This window comes from Chiloscyllium plagiosum, chromosome 15 (assembly GCF_004010195.1).
Source record: "Chiloscyllium plagiosum isolate BGI_BamShark_2017 chromosome 15, ASM401019v2, whole genome shotgun sequence".
In the NCBI taxonomy this organism is placed as follows: Eukaryota; Metazoa; Chordata; class Chondrichthyes; order Orectolobiformes; family Hemiscylliidae; genus Chiloscyllium; species Chiloscyllium plagiosum.
This window is the reverse complement of record NC_057724.1, coordinates 31,473,312-31,500,749: the sequence shown is the minus strand read 5'-3', so window position 1 is coordinate 31,500,749 and position 27,438 is coordinate 31,473,312. Positions and strand designations below refer to the sequence as shown.

At 39.3% G+C, this 27,438-nt stretch overlaps 1 protein-coding gene and 1 long non-coding RNA gene across 2 annotated transcripts in view; one reads left to right on the top strand and one right to left on the bottom strand.

The window, feature by feature from the left end:
• siah2l (seven in absentia homolog 2 (Drosophila)-like) overlaps window positions 1-13,683 on the bottom strand; it is a 56,412-nt gene extending 42,729 nt beyond the window's left edge. The window contains exon 1 of the mRNA XM_043704638.1: window positions 12,948-13,683. Coding sequence (XP_043560573.1) covers window positions 12,948-13,400 — 453 coding nt within the window. The 5' untranslated portion in view covers window positions 13,401-13,683. The remainder of the gene's footprint in view (window positions 1-12,947) is intronic.
• Window positions 13,684-13,817: 134 nt separating this feature from the next.
• LOC122557202 lies at window positions 13,818-26,561 on the top strand. The gene is made up of 4 exons (XR_006313765.1): window positions 13,818-14,001; window positions 14,308-14,345; window positions 22,642-22,796; window positions 25,900-26,561. It is a non-coding gene; the product is annotated as an uncharacterized LOC122557202 (long non-coding RNA).
• Window positions 26,562-27,438: the final 877 nt, after the last annotated feature.

Genomic DNA, 27,438 nt, shown 5'->3' with positions numbered 1-27,438 from the left:
TTGAGGTGAAAGTTTCTACTATTCAGAACAGAGGTATTTAAATATAATGCTATCACCGAAATCTGAACTCTTCTTTCATACACTCAGGGATGCATTAACTTACAGGGTCATCTCCAATGGTAAGAGAGCTGCTGAGGCAATACATGCATCATTTATGGCTTTACAAGTATCAGGCTCACCACAAAAGAAATTCTCACAGGTGTTTCCAATCACAATTATATTACATGAACAATCGCTGTCAAAGTTCTGCTCAGAACTGTTAATGTTTAAGAAGAAATCTGAACATCCAATAATTAATCAACAGAACCAGGTTTCATTGCTTTTAAACTAATTGTTTAATTCTTGAAATAAAAAGGAAAACCAATAATTCAGCAAAAATCCTTACAAGCTAAATTGTTATCATCTCTTTTAAACATTTTACTTTCATCTGTATGCTCTATAAACTGAAAAAGTTCCCACATCCTCCAAAATTTTTAAGGTTCATTCAATTTTATGGGAAGTAAGCCATGGGCCTTCATAAATTACTTTCGTACTCCAGCCAATCTCTCAGATAAGATTCCATAGGGCCCTTCCATTCGCTTTTAGCTACACAACCATTAATCTCTTCTTTATCAACCTAATGACTGTGGAATCCTCAGATCCTGGATGCCAGCAGATATTCGGCTGTCTTCCCATGGCTGCCAAGCTAAGTCTATTCTGCTAAAGTTCTACGAGGACAACTATAAATATGCTCCATTAGCAGCAAATCAGAACAGACTTGCAGCTACCTTTTCCTTACTAATTTCAAATGGACCTGCTTGCTTCCATCTGTAAATACAGAGGTAAATGATACTAAAATTTGCATCCTAATCACTATTGATTTGGCGACATGATACACTGATTCAATCAAATGGATATTAATTTTATCTTCAACACATTTGATTCTGTTATCCAGATGATTAATTTGTATTTGTAACGGAGTTTACAATTGCTAGCTTTTAGCTTCCTTTGCAGAAACAACAATATAGACACTCCAGCTCTACCCAGTGGTTTAGAAAGGAAGCATCTCCATTTTCAAAGCAACTTCTCATGATCAACTCTGGCCTTGAAAATACAGGGGAACCTCGATTATCCGAATACCAATTATCCGAAAATCGGATTATCCGAAGGAGATCTCGAGGTCCCGACAGAAACATTAGAGCAAAGATGTGTTTCCAACAGTGATCACATCTTTTGTTTACAGTGATTAAACAGGCACTGTCTCTAAATGACTCACTGCCCGCCCTCTCTCTCTCCCCACACTTTCCCTGGAGTTCTATAGAGGGGTGTACCCTAACACCTCCCCCCCTCCCACTTCCCAGGAATAATCTCTCCAACAGGGCAAACGTGGAACCTGTCTAAAATTTGCAGTTAAAAAGTTGTGGGGGGGAAGACTGTGGCTGTGGCTGTGTCTGCACGCTATTTGGAGACTTACCCCACAGAGGCAGGTGCAGCAGCAGCAGCAGTCTTATTGTTGGTGTGCAGTCCGGATGCCCCGGAGTGGGGCCGGAGGGTGGCTGTGTTGGGGGCGGGGGATCACGCACACTGTGTGCTGCTGCAGTCTCCTGAACCTGGAGCAGGCTTTAAAAACTCCGAGCCCCAGAGGAAAGGCATTTAATCGATTTTCCGAATAATCGATTATCCGAACAAAATACTGCTCGCCCATCACGTTCGGATAATTGAGTTTCCACTGTATATACCTATTTGCTTTTCACTATAATGAATTCCAAGCTTGTCTGAATAGCCTTTACCTCAGGATCACTTACTAGTTTCTTAACTGAATAACCTCATTTCATCGAGTCAAAATTTTAAGTGCTAAAATTAAGCATTATGTTCTTAAATCAAATGAATGAATATTCAAAGCACCTTTAAGAAACAGTTGGTAGTGGGACATAGGTCATGTTTTCCTATTTCGCATCAGGTTCCATGAATATTTGTGGAAGTACAAATGGCATAAATACACTTGCTGCTGAACATGCTTGTCACTGAGGAAAATTACAGCTCTAGATGGCAAAGCAAGAAATCTGTAGACTTTCTAAAGGCACAGTTTTATCATCATTATTCAATGGCATTGAAACATAAGGACAAGTTTGGTAAACAAATTCTTATATTTTTTTTTATATTGCTAAAAAGAAGCACACTTTTTAAAAATGAAACAGTACAGGGATTGCTTCTGTACTGCAGTATGAAACAAGACAATGCGAATTAAAACAAAGATAATCGTACAGCCCACTTTTTATTAACTGGCACCTACGGGTGTGGCAGTTGACCAAATATTGTAGATAATCAAGACGTACATATGACTCCAGTAAACCCTAACCAAGCAAAGCTTCGAGACATCAACATCCTTCAAAAGATCTATATTAAAAAAATCAACTCTCCCAGTTACCAAACAAAAACACACAGTAAGTAATAAAAATGTAATATGGGGTTATACACATTTACACTTTATTTACAGCATAAATACTCGGACATCACAGTAAATCGCAGTATTTCAAGTTTTCTTTTGCCAGTTGATCAAGAGTACTGGTTGATAAAGTGTTAGTTAAAACAAAGTTTGCTGTATAAACCTACAGGAATTTCCACAATTGCCCATGAGTCATGAATCCCAACACATCACGCTATTCAAATCAAGACAGGTTTAGTTGAATTAATTACTTGAAGACACTTTGAACAGCCTTACATCATACGTTCTCAAGCACAAAGTACCCATTCACAAATTCATTGAAAATGTTATCAATAATTACAACTTAAAATCAAAAAACAAAGCATATTCTCTAAAAACTGGCTGGTTTTGTTTAATAACCAGAAATCTGAGAAAAAATTAATGAGATGAGCAAAAGAGAGAGAGTTATAAAATTATCACTGGTATAATGATGTTCTTTCTTGGATGACTGTTTTCCAAGTCTGCTTCTTTTCATCATAAACGCACTTTGTGGATAAGTGGAAAAAAAGAACAACTCCAAAAATATTTACATTATTTTCAAATGACAAATTTAACAGTTGTCTTAGAAAAAATTCAAAACTTACAAAACACTCGAAATAAACACTACTTAACTCATTTTAGAATACTTTGATTTTAACATAGCGTCGAGAAATGTGGTATTCCTTTACAATAACTTTAGCAGTTTTTCAAATGTATATGTGATCCAATTAACTCTAGAACAATGCTTGCCAAAATATTTTTGCATAATCCAGCCCGTGCTAACATAAAAAGTGTAACACATTCTTCACATCAACTGAGACAGTCAATGCCAGGTGGCTATTCGACCATTAAATATCATAATTAAATGCAAGTCACGTCCTACCCATGCACATTCAACTAGAAGCTACAGTATACAGCAATCAGAAGAAGGAATCTGGCCTATTTCTGTTCTCAAGCTCAAGAATGTTGTAGTTAGTTACAGCAGCATTCCTAAAATCAATTGACTCAAAACTGGGCATAAAATTGGAAATTTTCCTGGCCTGCGAGACTCAGTTTTACAACAGTGGCTTGATAATTATATTTGTATCATGAAGAACTCCTACAAAAGCAGAAATAAATATCATTGTAATTTGTTAGTGGCACATTCATGGCAAAACTCACAGTATGGTGGAATGATAAGAACATCAGATCACAATGTTATTAACATGCTCAATCTAAATATTCCCTTTGCAATCACAAAATCAAACTGCAAATGAAGAAAACACATGGATAATGGTCATTCAGCAGCACAGAACTTGAGTAGTGTTGAAAAGAGGCATCATAAAAATATTTTTCATCTTTCACTTATCAGACCAGATCCAGGAATATTAAATTTGAAAGCAATTTATAATGAAAGGAAAACAGAAATTGCTGGAACAACTCAGCAAGTTTGGCAGCATCTGTGGAGAGAAAAACAGTCAAATGCTAACTTTGTTTCTCTCTCCACAGCTGCTTCCAGATCTGCTGGGTTGTTCCAAAAATTTCTGTTTTTGTTTCAGATTTCAAGCAGCCACAGGTTTTTTCTTTATTAGCAGTTTATACTGCATGAGTAAGGTGGTGCTTTGAGTGAGATGTTAAACCAAGGTTTCAGCTGCTTGTAAACATTTAGAGATTTCAAGGTATTATGTGAAAGCAACTAAGGAAGTTCTCCTCCACCTCCTAAGCAACATTTATCCACCAAGTAGTAGCAAAATTAGACTGATCATCTATCTTTGCAGTTTTGTGGGTCTATGCTGTGCACAAACTTGGGTACCAAGTTGTCTGTTCCCTACACAAATAATAAATCACCAACTCTGAAATCCTGAGGGTTTAAATAAAAAAATCCAGATAGTTGTGCTTATTGCTCAAACTAACTTCTGATAATTAGCAATGGGCAAGCATACACGTTAATGATTTCAAGAAAAAAAGATCTGAATCTAAATTCTGAATTATTAAAAGGTCAATCTCTATACAGAGATCCTGTTAGCTTGCTAATTTTCTACACAATTTTTAATCAACTTTTGAAAATATAAATTTCCAAGTCCATCTTTAAAATGGAAACACCCAACAGAAACTCAACAAATTGAATTATACTGTCCAACTACTATCTCAGTGTCGCTTCTCCATCACTTGCATTCTCAAAATATCGACTCAAGCTTCAATCTGAATTTCAAATAAACAGTGGCCACAAACTGTACTGAATTGCTAGTGATGTGTTTTATTCTATTATTTTCAATACTCTTCCATAGGATTTGATTATCTAAGACTGTTTAACCATATGGCTACCTACCTATTTTGTGAACCCTTAACAATGCTTGCTCTGACCCTGCTTGTACCCTTACAATATTAATACTTAACTCGAACTGTTTCACAGATTGATTTTTTTCTTCAGGACTTCTATCAATTGCTAAAATGTGATAGGTTAGCAGCTGATAACAGCCCATGGCCTGACCTCAACATAGCGCCAAAGATGATGGACTATAAGTCAGTGAGAATTATACTTTCATCTGGCACAAAAGTACACCATAAAAGCAGAAAGGAGATGAAGAAACAATCAGAAAAAAATCCAAAGAGGAATCTCAGGGACCTTCATGTCATACATAAGATGGTCAAGCAGTTTCTGTGCACGTGGAATGATTTTGTTTGGGGGGGGAGGCAGGGTCATAAATGAAACAAAAATCAACAGATGAACGAAGGCAAGTTTTTGTACAACAAAGTACTTGGATACCTAAGCTACACTCAGCGAAATGTTGGGATAAGAATATGGTGACCTAGACGTCTGGATAAGCAGTCTAGTTTAGAAACCACCACCTCAGAAAAATAACATTTGCTTTATGAAAGACAAAGAGAAAGATGATCCTGCAGTTGAGAAGGAGAAAACGACTGCTGTGTTAATAACCAAACAGGATGCTTGAAAGATCTCCTGTCTGTCTAAAACAGAAGAATGGATCGGACTCTTAGAGAATTTAACAACAGGGAGATGCCAAGTTGGGCATAGCTGGAGTAGATGGGACTTAGTGGATAATTCTCCAGCCTCTGGGCCAGAAGGTCCTAAAGAACACGGTTGCTGATACAAGCAGGTCAGTATGTACCAATACCAGCCCCCAGTTCAGATAAATGAAAAGATTAATGGCAGGAAAGGGCATCCAGCTGTGAAATTATGTGCCAAATACAAAAAAGGATGGCATGAAGGAATGATCAACAAACAAATGGGATTTGTGAGATACATCTTGACTGCATTAGTTAATGCAAAATAACTGCTCGTTACTTCAGTGTATTAGCTGCATGTTATGTTTGGTCTATGTCGTTACAATGAGGCTTTGAAAGTGTGAAATTCTGTCCATCAGTCCTTTCTGTCTGCTGCTGGGAAAATACACCTTTTTATGAAAAAAAGTTATTACTGTCCACAGGAATCACAGCAGCAGCCAAAGAAAAGTCAAAAAAGTAAGACAAATAAAAATGAAATACTTGCAGTGCTGAAAATCTGAAATAAAAACAAAGTATGGAGAAGTTCGGCAAATTTGGTAACATCTTTGGACCAAGAAACAGTTACCAATGAGTCCAGTATGACTTTTTATTGTAACTGAAAGGAGTTGGAAAATTATAGCGATTCTTTGATGCTGAATGATGCGCCAGAAAAGGACTTGGTTTTTTTTTGCTCTATATTTCCACCTCAATAAATTTCAGATACTACATGACGCGGAACTTTCCTTTCACCGCCAGTACCCTCCATGTCCATTTCTTTGGGCAGGAGTCCTCTCCCGCCCATCTTCATTACTCCCCTCTTCACCTGGACTCCTGCTTTCAAGTCTTTGAGTTGCACTTTATGTCTTCAAGAACTGCCAATGTTACACCAACTGCCTTAATTTCTGTGGTCACCTCACCCACTCTAATATTAGATTCACTACAGTGTGGAAACAGGGCCTTCGGCCCAAAAGTCCACACCGACCCTTTGAAGAGTAACCCACCCAGACCCATTTCCCTTTGACTAATGCACCTAACGTTATAGGCAATTTAACATGGCCGATTCACCTGATCTGCACATCTTTGGACTGTGGGAGGAAATCGGAGCACCCAGAGGAAACCCACACAGACACGGAGAGAATGTGCACGGAGAGAATCCACACAGACAGTCGCCCAAGGCTGGAATCAAACCTGGGAGCCTGGTGCTGTGAGGAAGCAGTGCTAACCACTGAGCCACCATGCTCTTTCACTCTCTCTCTCTGAACTGCTGCACGTTCTCTCGAGTCTAAGCCTGACTTTGTTATCAAACTCGGTCCAGACTGTTGTTGTCTGGTATGCTGACCATTACCTTACAGGTAGTTCTCAAATACTGTACTTCCTCTGATCTTCCCTGCATCTTCAGCCCACTTCAGAACACCAAATGGTTATTTCTAGGACTGTCACTGGCCCCAATTCCCACCTCATAATCCCCCAACATCTCACAGCTCTTGACTACCTCCATCGCAAAATCCAAAAAGGACTGGTCTGGCAAACACATTATTTCAATCTGTTCTGGCCCCACGTGAACTTATTTCTCCCAAACGTGATTCAAATTTCAAGCCCCACCATGTCCCTAGTCCCATCCAGTCTCTTTCCATTTACATTTGTGATTCTTCTGACACTTTACATGGGTTAAATCCATCTTCCTCCTCTCATCCAGATTTGGAATGTTCATTAATTTTGCTTCCAATTTCCATCTTTCTCACCTTCACCTGGTCCATCTCCAACTCTTCCCTTCCTTGACATCATTGTTTCCATTTCTGGAGATTGCCTATCCACTAATATGCACCACAAACTCACCAACTCCTACTGTTACCTTGACTCACAAGCTATTTCTGGCAAGGATTCCATTCCATTTACTCAGTTTTCCCATCTTTGTCATATCAGTTCCAATGATGCCACCTTTCAATGGGGTACCTGTGGCATGTCCTCCTCTTAATTCAAGTGTGAATTACCCCTCAGCATGGTCAACAGGACACTCCACCATGTTTGACATCTCTCACCTCTCCCAAAATAATAGGCTTTCACGTCATTTTCCAGTCCACAGTTTCTGCATTCAAAAGTTCATCTTGCACCATTTCTGCCACCTCCAGCCATCAAATAAAAATGAATCTTCGCCTTCCCTTCACTGCCAGCATCCTGCAGGAATCATTCCCTCCAATGACACCACTCTTCCATCACTCCTAACACCCCCTAATAGCCGCATGCTATCTGCCGATGAAATTGCAGAAGTTACAACATCTGCCCATTCATGTCTTCACCATCCAAGACCCAAAATACACCTTCCAAGTGAAGCAGCTTTTTACTTGTACTTCTTTCAATCTAGTGTACTGCATTTGCTGCTGTATTTGTGTTTTCTTTCTGCAGGCGATAACCCGACTTTCTAGTTGCTTGTCATTTCAATAACCACCTTGGTCATATGCTAACATTTCCATTCTTGGCTGGCTACAGCATTCCAACAAAGCTCAATATTAGCTTGAGGCACAACAACTCATTTTCCACTAAGGCATTTTACAGCCTCAATAACTCAAAATTAGAGTTCCCCACCTTCAGAGTGTAACCTCTGTACTCCAATTCTTTTCTTTCAACCCCACCACCCCATGTCTTGTTGGTTTTCATTCTCATCATGGTGGACTTATTTTCTCCTTTTCATAGTTAACACATGGAACTACTCTACATACCTATCACTCCTTTACCATTGTCACCTCTGTCATTGTTATTTTGAGCATGATCACCATCTGTCACATTTGTTCTTTCTTTCCCTCTGTCACTAGTATAAAAAAAGTTTCCAACTCCTTCCAGTTCTGAAAAGTCCCATCCTGGACTCGAAATGTGAACTTTGCTTCTCCCTCCACAGATGTTCCCAGATCTGCAGTTTCATCAGCATGCTCTGTTGAGGAAAAGTCAGATAACAATACCAAAACCTTAATTAAGGTTGGAATTAAAATAATGCAAAATTAGACACCAATCGCATCATTAAGAATTGGGAAATTATGGGGAAATTAGTTGAACAACAGAGTCAAGAAAATTGTGACAATCAAAAATGCATCCAAATAACATGGTCAAATGCAAATTGCAGACTAACAGAAGCAATGGTTCCACTACATATATTCTCCTAAGAGCAATCCCACATCCCAGCACTCTGTCCAGTTTTGTATTTCAATTTCAAAAATATTATCTATTTTCCTCACAAATTATGTTATAAACTCTACCTTCACCATTTTTAATGACAAAGCAATTTAGGCTGTAACAACTTTCTGCATACGATGTCTCATGTGTTGTCTCCCCCATCACAATGAAGACATTAAAGCGATCGCCACAAACTACATCCCCATAGCATTGATAATTTTTTTAATAACGAAGTACCTAAAATTGTATGCTCTACTCTAACAAATGTTCAACATTTATATACCCAGTACATACTTTCATAATTTGCACATCCTGGAGCCTCCAATTTGTAAAATCCAACATTTGTTGACCTTTAAAATGATTTTATCTACTTGCACTCTCACAGACATAGCTCCTAAGTCTCTGTATTAATCATATCCTTTGGTTTTGCTGTTGAATGCACACTCCCATCCTTTGTTCTTCCACAAAATGCAATACCACACGTGCTCACATTAAATTGCCATTTGTCATCCTTAAAAGCCCTCCTCTATTTATCTAAACTCCTTAATTACACATTAGTAAACTTTTAAAAACCACACTCTCTAAGCTCAAATCACTTGCACACATCAAGAACAAGCATAGATTCAGCTGACTTCCATCGTACACTACTTCCAACTCTCATAACCATGTAATATCCAAATACTATAAACCAACTTTTGATCCATGCTGCTACATCTCCTCATATATGGGACTGAACTTTTTGCAGAAGTCTTGACACATTAACAAATGCCTTCTGAATATCCATTTACACTACAACCTTATCTGTGTTTTTTTTAAACCAAACAACTCAATAAAAATCTCAACATGAGCAAATCTATACTGCTTTCCATTACATTTTTAAATATTCACTAACTTTATCTTGAATTTAGATTCTAAGAATTTGCTCCCAGTTTCATATCACAATTTGTATATCCAATAAAAAAAATCCAACCAATGCCCACATGACTTTCAAACTCTATGTCAACATGTTATTTAAGCTTATCCATCTTTTGTTCTGTTGATTACTTCCATTTTTTAAAAAAATAGTTGTCTCTAACAATTGTCCCAAATACTGCTCAAAGCCTTCTCATTTCTACTGTCAGTTATTTTGGACATGTTTATTGAAGTTCTCATCGGACTGTCATTTTGAAGCTCTCATATTACCATTATCTGCAAGAACTGAATATTTTCTTATCTCATGTTTCTCATCCACATTATACTTTGTATATTTCTTATGATTATTTGTTTGCCATAAGTTGATCGCATTGCTGTTTGCATCACTACTTATCGACAAAACTCAATTCTTGAATATTGCCAATTTTCACTTCACTGGAATATTCACAGAATCCAAGAGTACAAAAGAGACCCTTTTAGCCCATTGAGTCTGTACCATCAAAAATACACTACTACCAACAATAATCCCATAATCTTGAATGTGATGGCACTTCGGATATTCAGCCAAATAAATTTTAAAAGTTGAGGTTACATGACTCAACTACCCTCCCAGGCAGTATATTCCAGAATCTCACCACTCTCTGGGTGTATACCTTTTCCTCAAATTCCGTCTGAAGCTCCTGGCTTTCAATTTAAAATTATGAATTCCTTGTTGCTGACCAGTCTTATGGAGTGGTGTTCAGAACTGCAGACATACTGCAGCTCTAGCCTAATCAAATTTCTGTACAGCTCCAATATCGCCTTGTTCCTAAAACGTATGCCTCGATTGATAAAGGCTAGTGCCCCAATGGCTTCTTAACTATCATATTAACCTATGGACAAGGATCCCAATACCATGTTGTCTGAATTTCCTAGTAGTCTGCTACTCTGAGTACTCCTTGTTTATTCTTTTTTCCAAAGTGCATCACCTCACATTTATCACGGTTAAATTCCATCTGGCAATGATCTGCCCAATCTGTTTATATCTTACTGCAACCTAACACCTTCTTCTTCATTGTCAATCACCAGCCAATTTGTGCGTCATCTGCAAGCTTACTTATCATTCCCCCCACCCAACATTTTCATCTACATCATTTATCAATATCACAAATAATAAGAGACCCAGCACTGATCTGCATGGTACGCCACTGCACAATGGGCTTCAGTCACACAAACAGACTTCTACCACCACTCTGTCCTATGCCACTGAGCCAATTTTGGATCCAATTTGGCAAGTTATCTTTGACTCCCCATAAGCTATTACCTTCTTTATCAGCTTCCCACATGAGACATTGTCAAAGGCCTTGCTGAAAACCATAAACTATTATTTTATATTCTATCCATTTACTAGTGTCCTAATTTTGTTTACCAACTTTCTATTTGAGTTAATTTGGGCCACATTCCTTTTTCAGTCAAGAGGGCTCAGTTTTTACTTAGTAACCTTTTTTTCTGAAATTGTTCTCCTACAATCATCAGTTATTCTCCCTACTTTGGTCCCTTGAAAAGAAATCAATTGAACTTGAAACATGCTGAGCTAAGCAGAAACCAAAAGCCATTTGGGAAAGTATTCCCCAATTGCATTGTCATTATTCCAGTCTCTCTTAGGATAGATTAAAATCATCCACTGTTGTCCATTTATTCTTTGATCTCCCTAAACTATTTGCAGTTTGCCCTCATCTTCACTTTGGTGTTTTTTTTAAAATGCAAAATAAGATGTAAAATGTATACTCCTATGCTTAACTCTATCCATAAGCAGATTTCATCCCTCGCACTTTCCTTACTTTCTAGTACACTCATAGCATTCTTTAATAACAATCCAATCTCAACCTCTATTTCCAGTACTATTAGAGCAAACAATACTCAGTTCACATACAATGAGACTATGCTTGGGAAATGTCATTCTTGCAAGATGTTTTGCAGAGCAAGGGAAAGAGTTATAGTCATAGAGATGTACAGCATGGAAACAGACCCTTCGGTCCAACCCATCCATGCCGACCAGATATCCCAACCTAATCTAGTCCCAGCTGCCAGCACCCAGCCCATATCCCTCCAAACCCTTCCTATTCATATACCCATCCAAATGCCTTTTAAATGTTGCAATTGTACCAGCCTCCACCACTTCCTCTGGCAGTTCATTCCATACACCTACCACCCTCTGCATGAAAATGTTGCCCCTTAGGTCTCTTTTATATCTTTCCCCTCTCACCCTAAACCTATGCCCTCTAGTTCTGGACTCCCCGACCCCAGGGAAAAGACTTGGTCTATTTATCCTATCCACGCCCCTCATAATTTTATAAACCTCTATAAGGTCACCCCCTCAGCCTCCAACGCTCCAGGGAAAACGGCCCCAGCCTGTTCAGCCTCTCCCTATAACTCAAATCCCCAACCTTGGCAACATCCTTGTAAATCTTTTCTGAACCGTTTCAAGTTTCACAACATCTTTCCGATAGGCAGAAGACCAGAATTGCACGCAATATTCCAACAGTGGCCTGACCAATGTCCTGTAGAGTCGCAACATGACCTCCCACCTCCTGTACTCAATGCTCTGACCAATAAAGGAAAGCATACCAAACACCTTCTTCACTATCCTATCTACCTGCGACTCCACTTTCAAGGAGCTATGAACCTGCACTCCAAGGTCTCTTTGTTCAGCAACACACCCTAGGACCTTACCATTAAGTGTATAAGTCTAAGATTTGCTTTCCCAAAATGCAGCACCTCACATTTATCTGAATTAAACTCCATCTGACTGATTGAGGAAAGTTGGGAAGCCAAGTCAAACAAAATGAGAAAACTTACTCCATGTGATGCAAAGACACTGATGCAGATCAACAAGTCAACTCAATTCCTGGGAGACACAACAGCCTGGGTTGGGAACACTAGTTGAAAATTTTGATCAGCAAGACATGAGTAACAAATTAATAATAAAAGAGCAAAAGGCATAAACCAAGAAATGAACAGTGGAATCAGGGTGAGTCGGACAAAAATAACAATAACAATAACCATGCATATCACAAGTTGCGACAAAGGTTTACACATTGATAATAATAAATTTAGTGCAGTTGCAATATCCTAATAAAGTCACAACACCTATGAAATCACTGTAAAAATCCAGCTGCAAAGTAATTCTGGGACAATCATTAGATCCAAGACAGTCAATATAACTGATTAAATATAATTAACTCTAAACTCTCAATACATTAAAGTTACAACTTAAGCACTACATATAAATTGTTAAGTATTCACAGCTGGCTAGAAAGTACAGCATAAAAACATTTAGGGGTATTAGCAAGTGACAGGATCCTCCAAAACACACCTGATGCAAGGCAGCGTGCAGTGCCTAAGTTTAGCACAACTCGATTTGAAAGTTGCCGGATGTTTCTGTACGCTTTCAAGGACTCACCTTACATGGGAAAGGGATAGTGGAAGCCACTTTCTCCATGGCCAAGTTTCTGATGCTGGGGGTGAGAGGGCCCCTGCAAGTCGGGCAGCAGGAAAGTTTCTGCCGGCACTGGTTACATACCAGGTGTCCGGCCTGGCACTGCAGGATGGGCGGCAACACATAATCAAAACACACCGGGCACTCGAAGAGGGAAGTGAGTTCGGGCTGAGGCGGGCTGGATCCTCCCGCTGCTGCTGCCGCTGCCGCCGCTGCCGCTGCAGCCGCCACGGCCGCTGCTGCTATGGCTGGATTGCCGCTCCCTCCTCCTCCACCACCACCTCCTCCTCCTCCAGCACCACCACCACCACCTCCTGATCCTGATCCTGATCCTGATCCAGCCGCTGCCGCCGCCACAGCCGCCGCCGCCGTGTGTTTGCCCGCTTTCCCGCCGCCGGCTGACGATGGTCGGCTCATGGCTAACGACACTCCAGCCGTTAATGCATTCAAGAGAGCGGCGAGATCGAATCACTCTCAAAAACACAAGAACAAATCCAAAACAAAAATCCCCTTTCTTAAACAGCGCTGCAGGTCGCACAGCCTCGTCCTTTCCTTGTTATTAACGCCATTATTATTATTATTTCTGAAGGCAGCGTCCCATCTCACGGTCGTGCGTCAACATGGCGACGGCGCCTCACCGTGCAACCGAAACCGGAGGGGGCGGGGCACGGCCCCCCTCTGTTACTACAACCAATCAGAATCACTCTCGCTGAACAACAGTGTCTCTGAATGGCTCGGAATGGTGAAGAGGTGGGCGGCGACGTTTGGAACGGCCCGCCGCGCACAGCCCTCTGGGGGTTGAAGTTCATGAGGAGCAACCTCGCTTTTCATTGGTTCCGGGGACCGACATGAAAGGACTCCAACTCACAGAGTGCATGATGTAATCGCCGCGGCCGCTCCACGTTTTCGACATTGTTGTCATGTGCGATTCTTTGACCCTTTTCTCATTGAAGTGACAGTTGAGGGACTTTGTGGTGCAGTGTAGTGTCCCCTGTTTTAAGTCCCACCTGCTCCAGAGGTGTGACATAATAACTCTAAACAAGTCATGTGTAATATCCATCACTTGAAGTGACGGATGATTAGGTGTTGCTGAATTTTAAGATAACAGATCTTTTGTGGAATAACGATTATAGTATAAAATAATGTAACGATTAAAACTTAAAACTGATTTATTTTGCTAATAGTGTTTAAAATGTCAAAGAATCCTATTATTGTAGTAAATAAACTCCGCACGTAGAGAAAACGTATATGTGAATGTCAGTTATTGGCACAGTTTCAGTCATTTTTTTATTGCCAGTATTTTCTGTTACTTTTTTTCCAACAGTATTGGAGTTTATCCGTGTAAATAATCAGTCATTTGGGGTAAGACTGCAATTTGTTAATCAGATCTGTGTGTACCCTTGCCTCTGATTGTGTATGAACATGAGAGTCAAAGACTATTTTTAAACGAGTAAATGGTTTTTGAGATTAGATCGCTATTTCAGAAATAAGACATTACCAATTAACTGCTTAAACTGAAGTCTTTAAAAAAAATCTTCAAAGGAATTTTCTGGCTTATGTCTGGAGAGAATCTTCATGTTTATTTAATTTGCAATGGTTTGTAGCTGTGTTGTATAAGACGAATGTTGTCCAATGTTTGGCTTTGTTGGAACATTCTGAGAAATCTTGTAGGTTGGAATAAAGGTGTGATGAGTTTTACTAATCATTTTTAAAGAAGCTACACTGAAATTGCTGGCATTGATTGACAGACTCAATGGCCTCTTCTCTAATACAACTCCTATATTTTCAACTATTATAAAGTAATACAGGAGTTCAGTTTATTTGTGTGTGACACCATTATTTTGAAATTTTCAATGTGTTTTTATATCCTCCTTGGCCTCTCTAGCCCTACCATCCTTCAAGATTGTTTCTTCAGTGCTGGCCACCATGTCTTCAGCTGTCCAAGTGTTGAACTCTGTAAATCCCTCCCAATATTTCTTTGCATCTCTACCTGTGTGCTCACTTTTAAGAAGCTCCAAATTACCATCTTTGCCTGATTTCATATCTTTCCACTTGGTTCAATACTAATCTTTTATTTGATAGCACTTGTGAAGCATATTGGAATGTTTTATTAAGTTAAAAAGCAGTATATAAATACCACAGCAACAGCAACTTGTAGATATTCTCCTAATATCACACTAAGGCTGTTTACTGTGTCTTTTCTGCTGAAACTGATTTGAATAAAGGGAGCCCTGGAATCCCACAGCACTGGGGACTGGGCTGTTGAATCAGATAATCTTCGCTATTAGAACTTGTTAGAGTAGACTCATCCTCTGGCTGATATGCTGCTATGTATTAATCATTTCAACCAAAATAGTGACTGAAGTTAACAATAATGATATTGACATTGACATTGATCCATCTCACAGCTCCAGTCAATTTCAAATTCATTATTTCTACTGTAGATCAAGCAGCAGAGACATTGAAGAAATTGCTTCACAGTCTCAGGCTGCTCCTCTATTGGGACACAACTGGTAGTTTCAATGACTACTTTTGATGTACTGCTTTGACACTTGGAGAAAAGATGGATCTTGATCTTTCTACTGTTTATTAACACAGAGTCCAAGGGTTTCATCTCCAGGAACCAGTCTTCATATTGAACATCTTGGCCTCAGCAACAATTATTTCAATTCAGTCACAGAAAATATTTACTTTTTTTTGGAATATACCCTTCAATATCTGCATTAACACTTGGTTTCACATACCTGTCTCAGCAGTTGGTTATTAATACTGATTTCATTACATCTACCTCTGACCTCAAATCCAGTGTTACCCAATATTATTCTGTATTTTCCAGGCAATGTAAAGCATTCGTTCCTTAATCTAGCATTTCTTTATTTGCTTGCATGATCTGTGTCACTGGCTGGGCTGATGAAGGGCTTATGCCCAAAATGTGGATTCTCCTGCTCCTTGGTTGCTGCCTGACCTGCTGTGCTTTTCCAGCACCACACTTTTCGACTCAACATTTATCGCTGGTTCCTAATTGCCATGGATAAGGTGATGATGAGCTACCTTCTTGAACTGCTGCAGTCCTTAAGGTGTAAGAATGCCTACAGTGCTGTTAGGGAAGGAGTTCCAGAATTTTTACCCAGTAAAACTGAATAGTGATATAGTTCAAGATGGTGTGTGGCTTGGAGGGGAACTTGAAGGCTGTGGTGTTCTTATGTATCTGCTTCCATTGTGCTGCCAGGTGGTAGGGGTCATGGGTTTGGAAGATACTGTTGAAAGAGACTGGGTGAGTTTTTGCAGTGTGTCTTCTAAACACTGCTCCCAGTGGTTTAAAGAGGATATTGAAGGTGGCAGATATGATGCCAATCAAACAGACTGCTTTGTTCTGGGTGGTATCAAGCTGCTTGGGTGTTGAACTCATCAGGGCCAGTGGACAGTGCTTTATCACATTCCTGCCTTGTATTTTGAGGATGATGGACAAGCTTTCAGGAGTCAGAAGGTGAATTACTCACTACAGAATTCCCAGCCTCTGACTTCTTCTAGCCACAATATTTATATGACTGGTTCAGTTTAGTTTGTGGTCAATGGTAATTTTAAGGATGTTGACACTGGAGAACTCAGTGGTAATAATGCCATCAAATGTCAATGGGTGATGGTTAGATTCTGTCTTATTGGAGATGATAATTAGCTGGCAGTTGTGTGACATAAATGTTATTTGCCACTTATCAGTTCTATGTAGAACGTTGTCCAGGTTTGCTGAAGTTGAGCACCCCCTTATCAGGAAATTATCCACGTTGTCCTTAATATTTTCAGTCTCTGCTTTTGTCACATTTTTGAGGAAGGAACTTCCAAAGGTGTACAAAACTCTGAGAGAAAAGGAATCACCCCATCTCTGTGTCAAATAGGAAACTGTTTTAGTTTTAAACAATGACTCCTAATTCTAGATTCTTCCACAGCAGGAAACATACTCTCCCCATCTACCCTATCAGGACCACATAGGATCTTATATGTTCCAATCAGGTCACTTCTTGCTCTTCTAAACTCCAACAGAAACAAGCTTAGCCTGTCTAAACTTTCCTCATAAGGTAACCCATCTATTACTGGTATTAATCTAGAGAACTTTCTTTGAATGCTTCTGATGCATTTACATTCTTCCTCGAGTAAGGACACCAGCACTGTAAACAGTACTCCATATGTAGTCTCATCAAAGCCCTGTAAAACTGAAGCATAACTTTCCTAATTTTGTATTCAGTTCCTCCCACACTGAATGATAATATTCCATTGACTTTCCTTATTAATTGCTGTATCTGCATACTAAACTTATGCAATTCACACACGAGGACACCTCGATCTTTCTGCCTCTCATAGCTCTGCAATCTCTCACCATTCCTTTTTATTCCTGCAAAATGTACAATTTCACAATTTCTCATGTTATACTCCCATTTGACAGATTTTTACACACTCACAACTTATCTGCCTTGTTTTACCCTTCTTACATTCATCACAATTTGTCATACCAATTTTTTGTCATCAACAAATTTAGCGACCTTCATCCAAGTCATTCATATAAACTAAAAAATGTTGCAGCCCCAGCACCAATCCCTGTGACACACCACTCATTATATCTAGCCAACTAGAAAAAGACCCATTTATGCCTTCTCTGTTTCCTGTCAGCCAGCCAAGCTTTTATCCATGGCAATATGTATTCCATTGCTTCAAATATTCCTCAGGCAAGGACCCCTGAGTCGTTATGATTCCAAACAGTGTTATAGTACCAGCTGTTATTATTACTGGTCAAATCAGACCACAGACTGAAATCTGGCATGATGGAACTATATTTATTTGTTTTTATTTAACAAGGTTTTCTTTACTTAAACACAAACACACAATGCTGCAGATTTGGTTTTAACAATAAAACAGAAGTTTATGATACAAAAGAAAAACTAAAATACAATAAACCAAGTTATTTACTGTATACACAACACAATTTCAAAGATTTCAAAACTTACAGCACAAATACAATCCCATCTACTCAATCACCATCACTTTACAATCCTCATGCCAGAGAAAGTTCACTTCTCCATCACATCTATAATTCACAGTCTTGAGAGTTTGTTTTGCTTCTTCCTTGATTAATCACACAACTGAGCATAGAAGTTCTCATTTTCAACTTTGAATAACGCCTTCATGGTTCTGACCAAACATTTATCTTCTAGAAGTCTCAAACTAAAATGCTTACACCAAAACTACCTTCCCTTACCATGTCTCCTAAAATACTGGTAGGTTAATCATGAAACACCCATACACACAGATCAAAATTCACAAGCCACTAAGCAAAATCAAATACATGATATTATAATAAATATAAATCACAGATCTTAAATCACAACAGAATAACCTCAAATGTTAATGTTCCTGGGCAAGGAAGGCTGAACTGGTTACCCTTTTTACTTAAGTCCCTCTTTTGGTTGGTCACAACAAAGTTAATTTAAACAGGATTTCTTCCCTTGTGAGTTCCTCTTCCCAATTCAAATATATTTATGCTTTGCTACTAAATTTAAGAAAATATAATAAAATGTGACACACATACATACATTAAAAATGTAAATTGAATGGAAAGGTAATAATTAAAGAGATTTGCAAATCAGTTTCTGGTTTCCATTAAAAGTAGTTGGTGAAACATTGCAGTTAGTAAGTTGGACAATCCTGGTCATGCTGACCTTGGTAATGAAGCAGCTGATTTGAGGATTCTTGGATTTGCAAGTTAGCTGACAGGTTTTTGTCTTTTCTCATTTTCAAGTGATGTTACTGGCATCCAGCATTGAAAGCATGAGAGAATCTCATCTACAGCAGCACAAGAGTATCTAATGTCTGACCTTCACATCACACTAGCTCATTAATATACACTGACCAAGAGTTGCAGCTGGTGTTTAACCCTTTTAATTCTATATCCCTGGAAGAATAGTCCATGACTGTTCACCCTGCTGACATATGATTGTGCAGTGATGCACAGGTAGAATCATATCATCAAGTTCGCTGATGACATGACTATAGTGGGTCTCATCAGGAGGAACAAGGAGTCAGCATGGAGAGAGGAGGTGCAGTGGTTAACAGACTGGTACAGAGCTAACAACCAACCCACTTTGAATGTAGATAAAATAAAGAGATAGTTGTTAACTTCAGGAGGGCACGGAGCAACCAATCTCTGCTGTATTTCGATGGCTTCTCTGTAGAAAACATGAAGAGTACCAAATTGCTTGGCATCCACCTGGTGGAGAATCTCACCTGTACCCTCAACACCAGCTCCATAACCAAGAAAGCCCAGCAGCCTCTCTACTTTCTGCATATACTAGGGAAAGCACACTTCCCACCCACCATCCTCACCATATTTTACAGTGGGCTCATTGAGAGTACCTTGAGCTGCTGCATCACTGCCTCATTCTGGAGTTGCACTATCTTGGATCATAAGACCCTACAATGGATAGTGAGGACAGCTGAGAAGATCATCGGGGTCTCACTCCCTTCCATTGCAGACATTTACACTACACACTGCATCTGAAAGGCTAAGAGCATTGTAAAAGACCCCACATACCCCTCACTCAAACTCTTCTCCCTCCTGCCACCTGGCAAACGATACTGGAGCCATTTGATCTCTCATGGCCAGACTGTGCAACAGTTTCTACCCCCAAGTTATCAGGCTCCTTAACACAGCATAGTCCATCTGAAATTCTTTACAAGACTTCAAATTGCTGCTGGAACAATGTCTATTAATTATCATTCTTTTATTACACTGTAATTTGTGTGTTTTGCACTTCTTATGCTCGTTATACTGCCCTTTGTATGATCGTGTAATTTGTGCTGTCCACGTAACATCTTGGTCCTGGAGAAATGCTCTCTAGTTTTTTTTACACTATCAGTTGTATATGGTAGAAATAACAAATAAAATCTACTCTCTTTCTCTCTCTCTCTCTCTCTCAATAACATAGAAACATGTCTATTGTCCGGGACCTATTGCACAATAATAGATGAAGTCCACCAGGATTCAGTAACTTGTCACCCCACAGCTCAAACAGATTGCTCAGTGCAGCTTTCCTGGTGATTGTAATTTTCTTGAGTTCCACCCTGCCTTTCATTTCCTGGCATAAAGCTATTTCTATGATGTTACTTATATCCTCTCTAGTGGAGACCATTACAAAATATTATTCAATTAATTTACATCTTGTTATTTTCTATTCCCCAGTTTGACTGAATGCTTCCTTCTTTGATTCCTTTTTTAAAAAAAATTCTAGAAGCTCTTGCTATCTGTTTTTATATCTCTAACTAGCTTTCAGTCATACTTTATTTTTTTCTTCCTTATTAACCTTTCAATCATTCTTTACTGTCCTTGATATTCTGATCAATTCTTGGCTGGTCAACATCTTTGCAAAATTAGATGCTTTTTCTTTAAGTTTGATACTATCTTTAGCTTTTTTAGTTAACCATGGATAGTGGGTCTGCTCCTTGGAAGTTTTCTTTCTCATTTGCGTATATCTATTGTGTATATTCTAAAATAGCCCCCGAAACATCCATCATTAGAATCCAATAACCCATCCCTTAGTCTAATATCCTCATCCTCAATGATAGAAGTGGCCAGCGCATCAGTGTAAGGATAAAGCTGAAGCATTTGCAGCAATCTTCAACCAGAAGTGCTGAGTTCGATGATCCATCTCAGCCTCCTCCAGAGGTCCCCAACATAACAGATACCAATCTTCAGCCAATTTGATTCACTCCATGTGACATAAAGAAACGGTTGGAGATACTGGATAAAAGTTCATGGGGTAGCATTAGAGTAAATGGAAAATTGGCCAGATGTCAGGAAACAGGAAGTATGCATAAATATGTTCTTGTTTGATTGGCAGGATGTGACAAGTGAAGTCCTGCAGAGATTTGTGCTGGAACCATTTTACAACTAACATCAATAACTCAGATAAGGGAGGCTTTCTAAATTCACAGATGACACCAAGATAGGTAGGCTAATGTGTAGTGAAGAGTTTATCAAGAAGTTGTGGATCGATATAGATAAGTTAAGTGAATGCAAATAAAAAAACTGGTATAAGATGGGAAGCAGTGAAGTTATTCATTTGGTAGGGAGAATAAAAAAACAGAGTATTACATAAACAAAGAACGACTACAGAATTCTTAGGTGCAGGGGGATTTAGATATTTTAATGCATGAGTCACAAAATGTTAGTATTCAGGTACGGCATATAATCAAGAACGCAAGAAATGCTATCCTTTATTATGAGAGGAATTGAACAAAAATGTAATGTTATGCTTCCGTTATACAGAATATTCATGAGACCACATTTTGAATACTGTGTGTAGTTTTGGTCTCCTTATTGAAGGAAGATTGTAAATACATTGGAGCTTGTTTAAGGGAGATTTACTGGATTGAGACCTAGAATGAGCAGGTTGTTTTATGAGGATAGGTTGGGCAGGCTGAGCTTGATTGCCTGAAGTTTACAAGAATGCGGCCTGACTTGATTAAAGTATGTAAGTTGCTGAATAATCTTCGTAAGATGGATGTGAAACAGGTGTTTCCTGTTGTAGATGAGTCCAAAACAAAAGGGTATGATTTAAAAATTAGGGGTCATTCTTTAAGGATAGGGAGGGGACAATTTCTTTTCTCTCAGCGCGTTGTGCAACTTTGGAATCTTTGCCTCAGAAGGCAGTAGAGGCAAGATGATTGAATATTTTTAAGTCAGAGGTGGGTAGATTCTTGTTAGACAATGGAATCAGTTGGGGTAGATTGACACACTACGCAATCAGCCCCAATCTTATTGAAAGGGATCTTATTGTGGGATTGAATGGTCTACTTCTGCTCCTATTTGTGTTTGGATTTATCATTAATCCCATCATGTTGCATACGACCAGGTCTAGTATAACCTTGTCTTCAGTTGGCTCCAGAATGATTTGTTCTGGACAATTTCACAAAAACATTCTATGAGCTCCTGATCTTGACTATCTTTGTCCAACCAATTTTCCAGTCTATATATGTAGATTTGAAGCACCAGCAATTATCTTGTTACCTTTCTGACAAGCTCCCATTATTTCTTCCATTATACTTTTACCTACTGTTTGGTTACTGTAATGACCATCTCTGCTATCTCCCACTTTTCTAACTCTGCTACAGCACCCATCTCTCACTAGGACTCAGGATCTGCCACTCTCATATTGCATGCAAATTCTTCCATTAATCACTCTCACCACCTCCAACTCACCAGTCTACTAACTCTGCATGTCCTCTAGCTTCCTAATTTCCCACTAGCAACACTTTACTACCTTTCTCCCACTTGCACCAACACTAACAGTTGTGCCAGTCATTTTCATCTCACTCAGACCCTCCCTTTGTCTCATTCCAGGAGAAAACACCCCACAAGTGGTTATAGAGTGTCAAGGTGGGTGGTAGGGTGCCTGACATTTGTCTCCATAACCCCTGTAATAGAAAATCCTTATCTTAGTTGGAGAGGACTATGACTACTCATGGTGATGCCTCCATGTCCCACCAACCACATAAGATTCTTTGTCAAGAACTGAACTTCTCTTCCATTACTGCTGCTGTGAATATATTTTTAAAATGCACAGACGTCTACTCCTATTTCACAATTCATTCCCTCTCTTGTCTTCTGCAGGCAGCAGCAGCATCCATAACACCTCTCCACTGAACAGACCAGACCTCTGCATCATCTCCTTCATAAGCTCTGATGAAGAAGCCACAGATTCCACAGAGGAAGCAGCAGCAAGGCTGCCTCCTGCACCCTCCACCAGCTCAGGTGCTGATGCCTTGGTGAGTACTTCAGCTAGACTAGAGCCTGGACCACATTCTAATGAGCACACCACATTTCTGCAGCTGGTTGAGGAAGAAATTTGCAAGTTCACTGGCATCCAGAGAATTGCCAGGCATGAGTCACTTGCTTAGGAGAGGACACTATGATGTTGACCATTAATAATTTCAGCCAATACAGAAATGGACACAGAAATGATGGACATGTTTGTCTGAGGTACATGGGAAACAAAATTGAAAGTTGGTGGAGTCTACCAAACACTGTGTACTGTACTGCCTCCAATCCGTGAGGATCTAGCTGCATCCTTGAACAGATTGGTGGTTGTCAATGGGAGCTTAAAAATATGTTGCTGGAAAAGCGCAGCAGGTCAGGCAGCATCAAAGGAGCAGGAGTATCGACGTTTCGGGCATAAGCCGAAATGTTGATTCTCCTGCTCCATTGATGCTGCCTGACCTGCTGTGCTTTTCCAGCAACACATTTTTAAGCTCTGATCTTTAGCATCTGCAGTCCTCACTTTCTCCTGGTTGTCAATGGAACCCAAGTCCAGCACACTCTGTCTGCAGGATACACTCACAGACTTGCACTCCATCGCTCGAACCATTAGTACTCAGCTGCAATGGGAAAGTGACAAGGGGACTGGATGATGCCAGAGACACCTAGTCAGAGGAGGAATCACATCCAGACCTTCCCTAAGTTTTTTCTCAGAACATTCCAGATGTGGCTGGTCCCACCACTTCAACCCTGTGGGATTTCAAGTTAAAAAGGGTGAACCTGCCTCTGGGCAGGACACACTCCAGACATCTGGGCCCCTTAGCCACAAATGACCCCAGGCAATATTACAGTGGTGCTGGAGAATCACAGCAGGTCAGGCCACATCCAAGGAGCAGGAAAAATCGACGTTTTGGGCAAAAGCCCTGCCCGAAATGTCGATTTATTTCCTGCTCCTCTGATGCTGCCTGACCTGCTGTGCTTTTCTCGCACCACTTTAATCTTGACTCTGATCTCCAGCATCTGCAGTATCCACTTCCGCCACAAATTACCCCGAGGTCACCCACCCAAGCTCCAAAGGCCAATGGACTCCACTTTAAGACACACACTCTCCACAAAAGCTGTGAACACCAGGACTGCACCTAGATGTGATGCGAGCAAAACAGAGAGATAAAACTCTGAGGGCAAATAGTTGGCATGAGTGAAATGTCACTGTAAAAACCTAATCACATTTGTAAATATATGTTCATTTTTTATCATCAGCTCTATGAGTTGATGTCACTTTTGCTTCAGCTTTTAAGAATGAAGGACTGGTCATGCTTTGTGCCACACCCCACTGAACTATAGCTTTCCTTTCCAAAGCACCTTAAATAATATGCAACTTTGACATAATTGGAGCATCAGATGTTAGAAACTTAAGTTTTTATTAAACAACAGGAAAAACATAAAGATCAAATCATTAAACTGCATTTGCAGTTAGGATTATACAATGAACGCTTGTGACAGCAGCATCAAAACATTTACAGTCAGTGAAAGATGACTTTATACAACTCAGTATCATTGAATAAGGTTCTTTTCGAAGTCCTGCCTGTATTTCTTTAGTTGTTGTGTTTCGAAGGTGCTGTTCCATTTGAAGAACAATCTCATTTTCTTACTCAGTAGATTTCTGCAGCTCCTACAAATCCTCATCATCCAGCACATAACTTCACTGTGCACTTTAGATGCCTGGAGCAAGGAATTCAAGAATTAAGTAGTGTCCTCAGCAACAAACTACCATGATCTAACTAGCCTCCAGATGTAAAGGGACCATCCCATGGTCCTTATTGGCCCCAGTGGAATTTGACTATAAGCCTTATCAGCAGTTAGCTTCACTGGCTTTAGTGAAGATTCAAAGTTGTTGACTGAAGTTTGCTAGTTTTCTCAGCATTCATTTGTAACTAAAATAAATTGAAGATATCATGTCCTATAATACTTGCAATATATATATATAGTCACATCATATGTGAAGAGATTTGTTACAGTATTGTGAACATATAATAATTATAGATAAAATCGGTAACAAATTGAGTAACCTTTTGTACAAAAATAATCTGTTAGTCACGTGACCATACTAATGTATTTAACTAAAGCTGCACACTAAAAATAGTATTAAGCCATGTTCCTCAGCTATGTAAAATATTAGCATGTGATAAAATAAATAAATATTTAATTTTCTGATTGCTTACACACATCCATCAATTTAACATGAAATTTTTTAAACAAGGAGTTTTTAAATAGCAATTAATAAAGGTATAGTAAAAATGCATTAGGGGCAACAAAATGTTTACTAAATGTGGAGTTGATTCTTCCTGGCTTAATGAGTAATCCAGTAAATGTTAGTATAATATAAAGAACCTTGAGAGCGGAACAGGTCTCCATTCATACAGCGCTGCCCTTAGGACCAGCACAAGACCTCTGGCTTCTTTCACTATCACATTAAGAGAGACTAAGTACCCTACAACTTACTGCCAGGTGCAGTATGTTATTTCCTTTATAACATTAATGCATTTCCTGTGCAATTACTGGTGGAAACTTTTGGCAGGTAACCTTTTTTTAAGAGGAGAGGTATGTGAAAGTAGAATGTTTCCAAGTTTGAAACATGAATGGTATTGACTGGTAAAAATTTTCCAGACTTTTCAAAAAGTGACAGAAGCTTTGTACTGTGGACACATTTAAAGGCTGATGCTTTTATACTCAAGAATTTTAATGTAATGGTAATTGTAATAATTATATTATTGTTTACATTTAAATAAAACAGTGTCAAGTCAAGCAAAGAGTAATGAAAATTTCTGTCATTAACACTTCATTTGACACTGAATATGGACAATGCTATGAAATAACTCTTCAGAATGATAGTTTCTGGAGTCTGTTCCAAGGGAGTGATTGAGATGATATTAATAAATCATTCAATCTTGCATTATGCTGCATCTTAATTCTTAACTTGTTGCAGCTTTTGTCACATAATTCATGTTGTATTAAAAAAAAAATTAAAGGTAATGTAATTTCAATGGAAACAAAAGATTTTATATGAGCAACAACGTATTTAAAGTTACATGACTTCTTGGTTTTCTTACTTAGGTCTGGATTTTTCCTGAGCCAACATAAGTTGGAATCCTTTTAAGATGACCGGCTGTATCAATTCTGGGTTCCTGACCCCATTCTACAAATTTCTAATTTTCAGAAGTGGCTTTCAAGGCTGTCATCTGGTTCAGATCACAAAATCTTGGCTGAGAGCCCTGACATCTATTGCTCTGTTTGAGCACCTGATCCTCTGCTTGATTGGTATCTTTGGCCACCTGATTCAGCTTTCAATTTCACAATATTTATTTACACAAAATTAAGAGGTTTGAAATGGTTGCAGTTTCAGCTTACTTTAAAAAGGTCTGGATGTTTGATACTTTTGCTGGGTTGTAGTGAATAGGAGATATTCAATGTATTAGAAAGTTATTAATGACTTACATTTTAAAAAAAAAATGTTTTAACAGACCCTGCTGCCATGACAGCATTCATTGCTTCTATACAGCATGTGATGGGGGAATGAGCATGGAGGTGACATGGCCTTGCTGAGAAATATCAGAGACTATAGTGATTTGGTAGGAAGTGGGATTGTGCAAGGCTGAGGTGATGTGAGAGCTTGAGGGCCTTTCTGTTTTTATTGTAATTCAATCGAAGTGCCATATATCTGAGGTGGGCCTACTAAACAGGCCCCCTCTGGTCTCGGGAGAAAGTGAGGACTACAGATGCTGGAGATCAGAGCTGAAAAAGTGTTGCTGGAAAAGCGCAGCAGGTCAGGCAGCATCCAAGGAGCCTTCCTGAAGAAAGGCTCATGCCTGAAATGTCGATTCTCCTGCTCCTTGGATGCTGCCTGACCTGCTGCGCTTTTCCAGCAACACTTTTTCAGCCCCTCTGGTCTCAGCTGCACCTGAAGCTGCCTTTAAATATTTTCCAAGGTCAGTTGTTTTGACTGTCATCACTTTCCCACAATAAAAATCCCATTCCTGATGCAATTTCTTCCAGGGTGGGTGGGCTGTTTTTCAAATCCATCTACCCATGTCCAGGATGAAAATCCAATCCTTGCTTTCTAGGTTGATAGTGAACTAACATGAAAATATTGTTCAAACTTCAGGTGGTTTCTGTCAGACTGAAGATTCTATTTGTATAAATGTTAGTTTTGTCACCTAAAGAAAGAGACAGTCAAGATAACGAATAAAAAGTCTTGGGAGCCAAAGTGCCCTGGTCAATCCAGCATAATCCTTCAGGATCGTAATTGAAATCTGGGAGAACAACAACTTGCATTCATGTAGTTCCTTTAACACAGTAAAACACCCCAAGAAGCTTCACGTCAGTATTAGTCATCAAAATTTAAGACTGAGCCACATCAAAAAGTTTTAGAAAAATTAAAATCAACTTGCTAATTAACCATTGTTGGGAAGAAGGATTCAAAGCAACAATACAAGCTTCTTCCTGGGAGAGAGGAGATAACATTTCTTGACAACCTCCTGTCTTGTGACAAATGGGCAATTAAGACTGCCTGCAGGAGGGATGGCCTGAAGTAAAGGATAGCTGTTTTAAAGACAGCTAACACTGAATTTAACAAGGAACAGGTGATCTACTTCT